This window comes from Anopheles moucheti, chromosome 2 (genome assembly GCF_943734755.1).
Source record: "Anopheles moucheti chromosome 2, idAnoMoucSN_F20_07, whole genome shotgun sequence".
In the NCBI taxonomy this organism is placed as follows: Eukaryota; Metazoa; Arthropoda; class Insecta; order Diptera; family Culicidae; genus Anopheles; species Anopheles moucheti.
In genome coordinates this window covers 72677095-72691428 of record NC_069140.1, presented here as the reverse complement: position 1 = coordinate 72691428, position 14334 = coordinate 72677095, and the positions used below count along the sequence as shown (strand labels likewise).

General features: G+C 39.8%; 1 protein-coding gene across 1 annotated transcript in view; it reads left to right on the top strand.

Moving 5' to 3' along the window:
• Positions 1 to 2427: 2427 nt before the first annotated feature.
• The window catches only part of LOC128298173 (reversion-inducing cysteine-rich protein with Kazal motifs), a 38580-nt gene continuing 26673 nt past the window's right edge, over positions 2428 to 14334 (top strand). The window contains exon 1 of the mRNA XM_053033918.1: positions 2428 to 2938. Within this exon, the coding sequence (XP_052889878.1) occupies positions 2731 to 2938 (208 nt within the window). The 5' untranslated portion in view covers positions 2428 to 2730. The remainder of the gene's footprint in view (positions 2939 to 14334) is intronic.

Sequence of the window (14334 nt, the reverse complement as noted above, 5' to 3'; positions counted from 1 at the left end):
AGTTTCAACCAAAAGAAACATAATTTTATTATTTAATCACGTTTCACGTTTGAAATATAAAACAAACCATGATCTGATTGTATCGTGTGAGATGCTGCGTGACGCATTTCTCTCATTCTCATGCATTTCGTTCTCTCGCTCCGGTTTTTGTATTTCTCTTCCGAAGTTTTCCGAGCTGACTCCTCATTTTTTGGAGGATCGAGCTGATCGTGGTGCTCCAACACATCGTTAGTTATGATTTCGCGGTACACGATCGTACAACGGAAGGACTTTCAGTGCGTAGCGTGCGTCGGAATTGTGGTTAAGCGCGTGGCACCGCCAACTGTCAAATCAATCTCATTTAGTGATACCGTACATAAGTGCGGTCGGAGTGTTTGATCATTTACTACAAGCTCGACACACGAACCGAAACATCAAACACGACCGAAACTATCAAATTGGAATATAAACCACCGGTGAGTGAAATACGATAGGAAGGATTCGACTTGACAATTTCACGCACGTACGTTTGCTGGAATTGCATCACAAAGCTGCTGTCCGCGCACCAACTTCGAAAATATGATCACATAATCCTAGTGACAAACAGTGGTTTGCACATTTTATGAAACACAACAATCATTCGCCGGTTCGCCATTAGTGCGGTGCAAACGATAACGATTGTTTTTATTGCGCACGGTAAGTTGAGGAGTGGCCAACCCGGCCCAAGTGTTGGACAAACAAACACAAGTTGCCGCCATCCGACCATTACTGTGTGCGTGTTTGTTTGTGTATAAGTGACAGTTAAAAAGTGGAACCATCGTCATACATGAGATGCGGCAATAATAATTTAAACGTACACTAACTAATGGTACGTAGTGGCGAGAATTGGGAATGGAAGCATGAAGTAACACTCTTGATTAATTAATCAATTGAACGAACCACCAGTCTGCAGGTTCACTGGACACAACGACGAATGTCTCAGTTTGTTTTGTTACAAATCCCGATCGTGTGTCTATGGTACGCATTTGCTGCGTAGACAAGAGACAGACAAAGTGAGTGGAATAAGTACCGGAAATAAACAAATAAACAAGTGTGGTTCCATTTTTGACACTTACAAATGTGATCCAGTTTCGGTGATCGTTTGTCAACTTTGTGTGCGAACACTAATGGGTTTTGCGTTTTTGCCGGTGAGTCATTCGTTGTGCGGCTTATTAATGGCGGAACGATTGGCGTTTAATATTTGTTGTGGGTTTACATTTTTAATCGCAGTGTTGTTCTACTCAAGGATGAACAAGTCCAAGATTTTTCGAATTTTCTTGAGTGTTTTGCTATCGAGAGAGGCAAACGATTCTTAGAGCTAACAAAATTTAAGATTGTTGATGCAACAGAATAACAACGAAATCAAAAACCTGGTGAACGATATTCATGTATCTAACAAGTTGGAACTATACCCTAATTGTCTGAGTTTTTAAAACTTTTTGTATGTTTTTACTTTGAAAATTTGCGTCGGAGTTTTGTCTAATTTTCTTACCATGAATCCCGTGGAGTCATGCAATGCGAGAGTCTGATGGGTAGTTCTTTTACATCTCTAATTAAATAAGATCTCCCTGATCGTGCCTGATCGTGATACCTTCTAATCTTGTGACCATAACTTGTTCTGCCAGTACAGCGTACAGCGAATTGGTCCGGATGGGAATTTGGACCAGCCCTGTCGTGTTGAGATCGGCGTCACCACAAAAACTTACTAATTATTGTTTTATGTAATGTCAAAACGTCTTAAAGAACCACAATTGCAGCGTCTATTTGATTACATCAAAGAAAAATAAACTAAAGTATTTATTTCTTCACATTCGTTGTTTTAAGCAACGATGAGCTGAAGAATATTTACTATGTATTAATAAAACAAATAACTCAAACTCCTCCATTCTTTCTTCTCAACAGTAATAAAAAAAGGGAAAACACTCCTGTCGTAACTAGCTGTATACCTGTTATAGAGAGCAACAACAAAAAAATCTCCAAGAACCAAATATGTCCCGGATCCGATAAAAACAACCTTCTTCGACTCGAATTTCGGGAAATAAGGGCAATCGAAGCAGCTGGGAGGTGTCGCCAACTCAACATGCGCGGTAATTATAAACGCACGCATGCACAACCCCAAGAAGTGCATGTCTCACCACGGTGCGTTGTGTGTTGTGCGGTGCGTGAATAAATGAGCCGTATTTAAAATGTGCTAAAACCGGGGAAACGGAGTGTCGCACCCAATCCCACAGTGGGCACAAGAAGTGAGCAAAACCAACAACGAAGAAGACAACAGTGCTGTGAAAGTATCCTGGGCGGCAGAGTTGTTGCTGCGATCGATTGTGTTGTGGCTATGGGAATGGGGTTTTATTTTTTTTTTTTGCTGAAACCGTAGTAGGCAAAACGTGATTTTACGCGAATAAATATTCAAACATGTACAGAGTGTGCAACGGGTGGAACGGTGGAATGGCATTGTCCATCGGTGTGTTTGTGCTTTGATTCCTTAAGTCTTCGATAAACGTTTGCGAAGGCACGAGCGTTGCATTCGGTTTTAACATCCTTTTCCAACTTGATGCGCTTTTTTTTTAGTGCGTGGTTTTGCGTTTAAACATCCTGTGTGTAGTGCATCGTGCGTATGTGTGTGCATTATTTGCGTGTGAAGTGTATATGTCGAGGTGATCTCATAGCCCCCCTTTTTCCCCACACACACACACCATTCTCTTCGGAGACGTGATGGCGCGATTCGTGTTAATATGCTGGCGTTATCGGTTGACCATTGTTTGCGGATTATTGCTGTTCCGGTGCGAGTCGCTGCAGGCTTATGCTAATCAACATCCACCACTATCATCGCCGGCGGCACATTTGCAGCATGGTGACGATGGTGGCGTTCCAATCACCACCACCGGAAACGGTGCCGAAACGGGTGGCTTCGAAGCGAGTGGTAAGGATGTTCTGTTTTTTTTTTTGTTGTTGTGTGTATATTTTATTTGACTTTGTGTTCTTGACTTTTTCACCTCTCCTTTGCGGTTTCCAAATTGTGTTAACAACGATCGGCGCAAATATTACTTGCGGGGTTTTTGATGTGTATTTTGTTCACTTTTTTGCCATGCTAAACTCGCTAAAGTGTTTGATGAGAATGGGGTATAATGGGAGAAGAGGAAGTATTAACTTTTTTGCACACTGCTATTTTTTGAAATTCCTAGCGAATATAGACATTTGAACAGCACAGTAAAGGATTTTTATTGATGAATCGTTTTGTTTTTCGTTTGCGTTCGTTAGTGTAATTATTTGGCATAAAATAACATAATATATATACAATTCATATTGATTAAAAAGTATTTTCTACTTTGAAAATCCCCCTAAGTTTAGTCAAACGTTTAAACGTTTAACAAAGTCCAATCAACATCACTTTTTTGTAATGAATATAGTGTTGGGTGAATCTTTGAATTGATTTAATGAATCTGATTTTCTATTTCAACGAACCATTAATCCATGATCCGCCACTACAATGAGAATATATGAATCTTTTGAGAAGCGATTCCTAATTTAAAATGGCTCCTCACTAAAGATTCAATTGAATGACTATTCTCAAAAGATTCATCAAGTACAACACTAATTAAATAATAAGGGTCTCTACAAGTTATACTGGTTAGAGTGTCACAACAGAGTCTTTCTTTTGGGTGCTTCAGACTGAATCAGATTTCAACTCTTTTTGAGATATATGTAATGATTGCATGTCTCTATAAAAATTCCCAGCATCCATACTTGAAATCAAGAGCATTAGAGAAAAACAATTTCATTCTCTGTGATTATTCATGTTTTAGCTTTAACAAATTGTTGCTTAAGATGAATAATCTGAATGTCTGAAACCCGGACATACAGGAAACGTTGCAGGAAAACTATGAGATGTATAGAAGTGCATGGTGAAAGTAGAACCTTTAATTTCGAAGCGTTCCTAAACGATATTTCTGCATTTTCTAATCGATATTCGGATTGAACATCCTTTTCAGATCGTTACCCCGTAGCAAGAACTACGTGGTATGTTAAGTGTAGTAAGCAAGTCGATCTCGTAGATCGTTACTCCTGAAATTCCAACACCTTCGTCTATTTGAGAAGATATTTCATGTGATTTAGATTGATCCTTAAAGACCTGACAGTCGAACAATTGCTTTGACATAATCTTGAAAAGAAAGTTGCTCTCGTAACTCATGGAACAATGATATTGATATATAATTACCGTATTATCAGGACTATTTTAACTAAGCAATCAGCAGGGTCGTTTCTTTTCGATATTGCCATTAAACTGCTTTCCCAAAGAAATTTACTTCCTTCACACATGATGCGCCTCAATCCAACAAATAGTGTCGTTTATTAGCTGTCGTCTTTTGTGTTGTTATGAGGCTCAATTAAACCCACACAGCCATGCAAATTGATTGGCATAAAAATATTGCGCTCGTACGGTGTGGTGATCCGCGCCAATTTCTTATGCATCGATGGAATATTATTCAAATGAACATCAATATTATGCTGGTTGAGAAAATCCCGAGCCTTCGGAGCTTTTCTAGCCAAGTTTAATTGGATAATGTATCTTTGACAATCGTTTGAAGCTAGCATACTCAGCAGAACTGTGAATAGTGATCGTGTTTAACATTGGTTGCTGGTTTCCATTCGATCTGTTAAAATTGGTGGGTTTCCTCCTGCTTCTATCCTGCTCTAGGTGGATTCCGATTCAGTTTTGTCCATTGACTCTACGCTGCCAAAAACTCACAGGTACACTACAGAAACAAAAAATAACCGGTGCTGTCCTCATCAAATTTGCATAACACAGCGATTAGCGACGAATTCCGTGCGTTTGCCTTGCCGTGCGCTGTTCGCTTGAGTGATCGAACGTCGTTTATTTATTTTCCTGTACAATATTTTATTTCTTGCGGTGGTCCGTTTTGGTGGACCGGTTTGGCGGCGGTAGGTGGCGGTGTATTGTTTTTGCGAACCCGAAACTGTACGATTTCTTTGCGGCAACCAACCGTTTGATGTCTACCGCGAATGCCGGTTTTGTTCTTTGGTCCAGAACCGTGACGGACATGTAATTTTCTTTATCAGCCTTTGAAGAAATTGAAACTCGTATGATTGGATTTATTTTTCATTGGATGTTGAAATGTTGAATAGAGCGATTCGCATGCTCGCATGGTTTGTGTTTAAATATTCATGGAAATCCCTAAAATGCCTAAATTATGAGACCGTTGCTTAACTCAATGCGGGAAACTGGCAAAGCGCAAGATAACGCAAATTGGATAACAATGCGTGACGGTCAAATCATGCGACTCTGTATTTCATTATCCGGTGCCTTGCTAGCACCGAAATGTGTGCCGGATTGCATAGATGAAGGCGCTAATTAGTGTCGGGCTAGAACCTCGGTGGGTTAATTAATGTTTTGACCATTTTTATCGCCTGCCGATGGTAATTTTACTATCGTACTATAATTATATCTACAGGGTTTTCGGTAAGGGATTTTTCTGTTAGTGCTTGGAATATTGATGTGTTAAACGTATTTGAATTCCTTATTCCAAACTGCCCTAACTAATTTAAACAATTTATAGTCGTTTACCTTGAAACTTTTCAAACAATTTAAATTAATTAGTTTCATGTATCATTTATACTTTATTCTCCGATGTGTCTCGTTCGATGGTTGAAGTAAAAGAGAGCGAGCCCGGGTGACGTCGATCAGTCTCTACAGTGGTCGAAGAGATTGACCAAGTGAAAATACTCTAGCGTATAATATTCTCTAGTAATACTATACCGGATATAACTCATCAAAGACTAAAAACATGTGTTTAAACCGACAATCAAGACAAATATTTGAACTGTTAGCAAACAATAAAATAAATCATAGATTCACAACTGAACGAGAAAACACATTCCAAACAGAATAAAAACACCAAGAGTATCTTCACATACAAAATAAACCTTATTGGTTTATGGGCCTTTTGGTAGATATTTATATGAATAAATAAATAAATATTCCTTCTCCATCGGAACGTTATCAAAGCTCTGAGAGATACATTTCAAATGGTACCAATCTTCACTGTAATAATCTTCCACGGTGAACATATCCCATTCATCTAATCCGCTCCTTTTCTATGATCGCCTTCTAATCGTAGAATTAGAAGATATAAATTGAAAACTTATGTTACGTGTAATAGCAGATTACGTGTGCCGAAGCCAAAGATGAATGGTTCAATATACTGTTCAAACTCAATCGCTGAACGTTACACATATTTGAATAGAGGAAAACCTTCCCTTGATCGAATCGAAATACCAACAAAAGCTTGTTTTTGGAACGAACAGAATTTACATACTGTCCCAGTCGATGATCCGGTTTTTAGCGATAAAAACCTAACCGAAAATAGTTTGAATCTATTTTTTTAATGTTTACACACCAACACCAAGACTGATCGGTCGAACGATAATTTTATAGCAGAAAAGCGGGTGATCGTAAATTCATATTGACAGTTATAATGAGCTGATCGTTTTGCGGACGAATTTATGTCGAAAAAAGCGGAAGATACCTTTTTATTATGATTATGCTAAGCCAAGCTTATAATGAATAGCGTTGAATATTATTTGCTGAGAAGCGTAAAATTCTTTGTTTGCATTTTTACAGAGTTTCGTAGCTCATTATTGATCATCAAAGTGGATCAGCATAACGATGAAGATCGTCATATTTGCTTGAACTTATTTTTTACGACGCATTTTAATGAAACCAAAAACGTGGTCAATCGTCTTGGTGATTGAAAGACAACGGAGCTACATGCACTCAAAGTATGCATCATCGATTAAGCCAACGATCGGCCATGAGTTGCAGGTTCGCAGCGGAGGGCAAACACAAACCACAATTTCCAATCCGAACAGGTTACATTAAGTTATCATTTATCTTAAACACCGGTCGATACGGGATTGGCGATTCACGCACATCTCGCGTTATGCAAATACTAAGATGACAGCCGATCGACAGACGGCCCCCGCGGGGGCAAGCGTAACGCGATGCTTTAATAGGAAACTCCCGGCGCTAATGTACTTATCAGCTCGTTGACAAATGAACGTACAGTTCGTGCCGGAGGTGGAAGTAAACGGTGGCCGATCCCTCCGTTGGACACTGTGATTAGGTTGTCGCTTGCAGCGGGACCACGTTTAACGTCAGAACCGGATCGAACACATGATGAATGTGTGAGCTTAATTATGAGCTTAAAGGCTTAATGATATTTTCCGTACGCCGAAGATTTGCTTCATTCCGAATGCATATGCAAACATTTCTCACTAATCCACTTTTCTTGTTAAACTCAATTACTGATACTGCTGTGAAAGAGTTTACAAGCCACTCTTTCTAATGTCGGAGTGGTTTTGAAATTATTCTCTCCTTTACAGCACCTTAACGCCTGGAACGATGCCATCCGCATGACACGTGCGGTTGGACAATAAAGTAATAAAGTATCGCCCATTTGAATAAAGCAAGAATTTACCATCGTTCACCAGCGTTAACTGTACCATAATCCAATCGAGTTTCAGTCAGTCAGTCACGCGATCGGTTTCATCCACCGAGGCCCGGTTGGGATCGGAACCATCAGCACCATCCCCATCAGTGCTACCCCGATCGTAGCATATTAATGGCCCCGTTTGAGAATGAGCATTTCTTTTGTTTTACTTTACGACCGACCGGTTCCATCGCTTCACCCTTCCCTTCTTGTGTTTCCCCTTCCGCGTTCGGTTGGCTGGTAAAGATTTTACATTAATAAGCCATTCATATTCCTGCCGACGACTCTGCAACACACTAGGAATGCACATCAGTCGCCTGCGTTGTAATGACCGTTTGTTAGTGGAAGTTTTCTTGTCGCTTGATGCAAAACGGTTCAGGGGAAAAGGTTATCAGCGCTGCCGAAGGAAACGTCCAGCATCGGTCGGGCAGCTTCGCAATCTAAAGACAGCATTTTTGTTCGAGTTTGTTGCAAGAAACCACATTATAATTTAGTGCTTTGAAGGGAACAGACAGTGAATATAGGATAAAACTTCCAACATTTTGACTCAAAAGAATTACACTAGAATTTTATGCTGATAGCTCATTATTTTGAACTTATTCATTGAAGGGGTCTGTACTTCTGTACGCCACAAGTTAGGCAATTTGCAGTCCATAATATAGTTATCTGTGCTTAGCATTTGCTAGTGTAGAAATTAATATGAAATCTTGATAAATTATATGTTTTATTTAAGACAATATTTTATATTTCTTTCTCAAGAATTTCTCAGAAAAAAGAACGACATTATTAATGAAACGATTTCATTTCTGAGGCAAAAGGATATAAACAGCTATAATTTAATACATTTAATAATAATTATGTTGCAACTTTAAAAAGATCAACCAAAGTATCGAACGTATGCGTATCGAACGTAAATGAAAGTTTGTGATTTGTGTCACTTTTGTTTAGAATGTTCGTCGAGTGTCGTAGTAAAATGCCATCAAACACTCGAAAGAATCTTCGTTGTGCACGATACAAAAAACGACATAAATGTCTACGGGGACTGTTTGCAATGGGCATACACCATTAAACCACAGCATTTATTTCGCCCCGTCATTCACGTTCGATAGTTCCCGGTGGGTTGGATTAATTTATGCGTCTGCAGCACGGCATCGTAACGCAACGAATACAACAAACAAAACCCGTTCCAGGCAAAACGACTCCAGCTGACAAGTGCTCCCGTATGTCCAAACGCTCAAGGAGTCGCAAATCCGCAGTCCAACCAGGACCCGGTGTACCGGTACAGCGAATCAACCTATTTGTCAAACAGGAAAATCTGGCTTTCAACACGATCGCCAGCAAAAAAGGCGCTCTGACAGGACAACATGCTGTTTGAATTGACTAAATGGGAAAAAGAAAAAAATCGCCCCCCAAGAACAGTGCTTACCTTTTGGGTCAGCGTTTGCTACTGGAATTCTGTAATATTTCTTAAAGTATTGCTGAGATTGTTGTGTTTTGTTTTGTTTTTTTCTTCCCAGTAGCGGCTTACATTTACGCCACACCAATCGAACTCCATCAAATCGCTTAAATGTTGTCCCGTGCCGAACAAGTTTATTTCCGCCCCGAAGATGTGTGGGATTTCGATACGATACGATTGCTTACCGCATTCGATACCGATGCCGATTGAATGTCGGCTTAAGCACTGCGCGCGCGACCGTAGGCGGCACAGACTGTTAAGCCCCCGGGTTTGGTATTTTAAAGCGTCTGCCAGGTTAAATTGTTGGCTCATAAAATGTAATTTACCCTTTTATCCGAGGGTTCCCCGTCGCTCGGCGAGTGCAGTTGCATCCCGGCACAAAACGCTCACATACATGCGCGCAAGTGTCGGTTCGTTAATTGATTGAAGTGATATAAAACGGTACCGGTCGTGGGCCTTCTTTTTGTGGCTCTCCTCCTTATGGCTAAACTTTTGCCAGCTGTCAGACACGGATAAAAGCTACGTCCTACTGAAGCTTTAATTAAGCTGTCACAGGAAAACGAGGATCAAGTAATGCCGAATGCAACGTTTTATTATTTTGAACAGACGGAAGGCAGCTTCCCTCTTTGACATGGCTACTTACAGCTTGACCGCCAACATGAATGAAAGCAAGAATAAAACAACCTAAATGTTTGATGGAAGAATAGGTCACGAGTATTGATATGGTAATTTAAAATGCATGAAGACCATGATCTGTAAGAATTATGTGAAGTAATTTTAAACTGCTTTGTGCCAAACAGACTTTAATTTTATAATTATTTATGATTCATCTTCAGTTTTAGGACACCTTCACTGGGTATTGACTGCATAGAAGCTTTAAGAGCGTTCGTGTATACTTAGACGACACTATCGCCCTCTAGCGACATTGTTGCGAAACATCACAAAATCGATCATTTGAGTCTGATAATTGCAATAGTATTGGTGAAATTGCGGACAGTTTTACTAAGAATGTTATATTTTTAACGATTTAACGAACGATACTCCATTCTAGATCCCTAGAATTATATAATAGCAAACATGATACTCAATTTTTCATAGTCCAACTTAACATTAGATCATGGGCCAAATATTGAAATATTGAAAATTATGGGTCAAACGTCGAATATCTGAGTTCCTTGAGGTGCACAGTTTTGTTCGTAACGATGTAATTCGTGTCAACTCGTGTAATAAGATACAACGATTTTAGTGCTATCAAAAAATCAAGCAAACGTGGAATGGAACGAATTCTCGAGTTTAAAGATTAATGTTTCTTACTAACTGATTGACCTTCGAATTGACTAGAATATATATTCACCGAGCTATTGGGAAGTCTCAAGTCAGTTCTTTCTTCCTTTTTCGTTCGTCTTTGTCGTTCTTTGTGATCAAACTGGAATTTGTTGTACTCTGCTTTAATATGTATTCTACAAATGTATTAATTTTGACATCAATTTACATTTATATTTCATACCTCCGAATTTATGCAATACACTAAGCACTGCTGACGTTTTAACGAAAACATATACTTTTATGCCTCATTTATGGTCGATTTATTTGTTTGACAGTATAAAACAATCAAATTAATGCATTTTGAATACGATAAAATGTCTTGTAGTAAAAAACCATTTCCACTATTTTATACCGTGTACATATTTTGTTTAAAATCGTTTAACATCACTCGAATAAAACGGATAAATATTGGCGAAAAATGTATCATGAAATGCAAAGGAGTGCAAATAATCAAAACCAGTTCCACCGTTGTCACCTTCCATTAAAATTAATGCTGCTTTACCTAAGCTTGAGCCAAAAAAAAATATGTATATGACAACCACACACAGCAAACGGTTCAAACGATCTTATCCAATCGCCCATTTATGGCTGTCACGTTGAATTCCGACGCACACGTACCTCGCGGCCCCGGATCCCGCCCATCAAGCTGTCCGATCCGATCATGCAAACGGCAATTGCATTACAGGCAATGGCCCCGTCGGCCATCCGGGGCAGGAGGATCGCCGGTTTGGCTCTTCCGGGGCAAGTACAGCGTTCGGTGCATTGTAGAACATTGTGGCTAAGCTGGCGGATCCCGGGACCCGAGAGTTGTTGAATCATACGCACCACCGTGAGCAAACACGGCAAACGTACTGCACCTCAGTTTGCATTTGCGTTCGGTTTAATCTTGCAAGCCGAAGCCGAAGTATATGTGAGCGTTAGTGTCTCCCCCGTAGCTCTCCTCAGCCAGGACTTTGACAGACGATTTATTTTCGATTTTTCGCGTCGTACTGGCAGATTTTCCGTGGCAGTAAGAAAATAAAAACTGCCCAGCAAAACCCCGTCAACTGCAACACGCACACGTGTGGGGGGTATGGGGTAGTATGCGCCACCTTTTGCGTCGATAAACCACAAACCGTACGCAAAGGGTCATAAATTATTTTTGTGTGCCTCACACAAAAATAAATCCCAAACCGCAACGTCGCTGTCGGAGAGAAAGGTTTTCTGCTGGTTTTCCTGCAGATTTTTTTTTGTTTTTTTTTGCTTAGGGATTTGCAGAGGGTTTGGATGGGTGAAGACGCATTGGAGACATCTACCAGGGTGAAGGTTCTCGCACATTTGTGTCCCCTTTTTTGCATCGCTTACGCTTTGTTTGCTTAATTTTCTCGGCGACACTTCTCGCTCCTTAGTGCGGTTTAACGAAACGGTGCGAAAATAACGACTTGAACACATCGGAATCAGATGCGTGAGCAGGCTGCCCATGTTTTTTGGTTTTCGTTTGTTTTTTAGTTTATTTAGTTCCTTCGATCATCACATTCTGTGTTGTGTGTGATTTAATCGTACACACCACAGTTTGGTACCAGCGTGGAGATTAATCCACCGAATCGGGCGACCAAAACAAACACTGCAGTAGTGTGCAGCCCACGAATTGGTAAAACATGTGTAATAAATTAATATTTTCCCTTCTTCTCTGTTTGTTGAGCGGTTTGAAAAATATACGATCGCGCACGATCACCATTCGCACGTTATGTTTGCGCTCAGGACGACGGGATGTCAACGTGACAAATGTGACAGCTTCGTGCGGTAGTAGGCCAATTTTTTATGCCCGCCTAGTTGTGCGTACTGGATTAATGATGCTGCTTACGTGGGAATACGGCAGGCGATCGTTCTCTTGGAACTAAAACAATAAACAGAGATCCCTTCGAGTGGATTCTGAGTTTTCCGTAATGTATAGTTCAGTTAACTTGCTTAAAATATCATTACTTTGAGCTTGTGGCGTACGCACTCATCGTCAGTGTAATGTCCACATGACGCCTTTTTGTTCCCTCCCTTTGGCCCCATTTCTAAGACTCGCCACAGGTAGCGCCAGTCTGCGCGCGTGTGCTTCATCGCGTTGTCCAGCCGGAGACTTTTTTTCGTAAGGTTATGGGGTTATTTATTTTCCTGAAGCTAATGACGGTTCATTAGGGTGAATCGGGCGGTACGCACACGGGTCCACACACGGCTGGCCAGCGATTTTAACGCTCGATTTCAATCAGGCGGTAATAAAATAAAGCGCTTCATTAAGTGCGTGATCCGTTGGCGTGATCGTGCCGGACGGGTTTTTGGGGTGAGGAGACGATGCTCGAGACCAGTTCGCTCGTACTGCGCGACACGGGATCGTCCCTTGATTTCATGGGCGGAGATGCAAATTATAGGGAGTGCGTGTTGTTTCTTATGTCTTCTCCGGTTTCTTATGCACGTTCCCTTGGGCAGGGTGCAGTTGCACTGCAATGTAGTGCAGCAGAATATTTTTTAAATCTTCCATTCATGTTCGTACACCTTTCGAGAATGGATCGTTCGACTGCTACATCACACACTGTGACAAGGTGCGGATATTTGTGCAAAAATAAAGAAATATAAGTGAAACATCTTAACGAATGAGTTTACGACTGAATAATTAATATACAAAAATTATATCCTGAAATAAGTTTTCTGATTCTTGTGGTTTAAGTTTAAACGATCTTAAACAGATAATTCTACTGTTTGGTTAAATAATTTAACCGAAGTGCATCCTTCAGCTTTACTTATTTATTCTATTTTAACCCCAGACATATTTAAATATAATCCATCTTCATACATTGTTTATAAAGTAACAACTTAAAAAAACGTATACAACACTTTGTAATTCTATACTTAATCATAGACGACCAGAACCATTCATTTTGATTGGAATGTTTTCATTTTCATCATATTAATTTTTCGGATGATTTGATTAATGATTTTTGATTTTACCATTTTTGTTATATGACTTTTATATATGTTTTCTACAGTGCGAAATCCAAAACTAATAAAAAATATTTTCAAGGTCTTTATGAAGTAACCATCAATGAAAAACGCTTAAAACACTTGATCAATCTAGTGTTAATTACAACAAATTTTATATTTCCGAGTTTCTATTTAATGCCACTGGTGGCATTATAGTTATAATTTCTGTAAACAGACCGGAATCAGGAAGACCTTCAATACCTTACTCGATTTGCCTAGTGCTCCTCATTCGATTCCACTCGGTGCCCTTCGAATAATATTCCAAATGTCTACTTAAAAGCCAGAAGTAGCCAAGGATAATAATAGGCGAAGATGACAGACGTGCGCTGTTTGTTTTGCTAAATGATACCCAAAACGTCCTCAATGGTTTATGTAAAAACCACCCGAAAATACCAGAGTTCCATACAATTTGATTTGTTAAAGTATTTAAGTTAGTAATGCACGGCTCAACAATATACGCATTCTAGGTTCACAACTCTATTGCTCTCAATACACAGATCTTCGCTGTGTGCACTATGTTTTCACAGAAGTTCCTAATTTTCCCCTGAATAGAGCATAAATCACTACCAAAGTTATTATTTCCCTTAACAAAAAAAAACTTATATGTCCGTCTAAACATTCCAAGCTGTCCCACCGTGCAACGTGAGGATTACTTTGAGTGATTTTATACTCCTGCCCCAACCATAATTCCATTGACATTGGTTTATGATGAGAATTTAATTAACTGCAATCCACAACCCCTTCAACGCGTTTATGATCTCCTGAACCGAATGCACTACGACGTTACCGAACGGGCGGTGAAAATTTACTCCGTATTGGGTTTCCTTTATTTTTTTTTTGTAATGAAAATTATATCCGCTTTACATGCGAGAAACACGAGAAACAAGCACATCATACCGGAGGGTTTCATTAGCAATCAGCAAACGGCAGTGATAAAGTTGTTACAATAGTTGCCTTTTTGTGAAAAAATGAAACAAGGCCGGTCATAAAATTATGAATGAACGGAGGATGTTTTTCTTT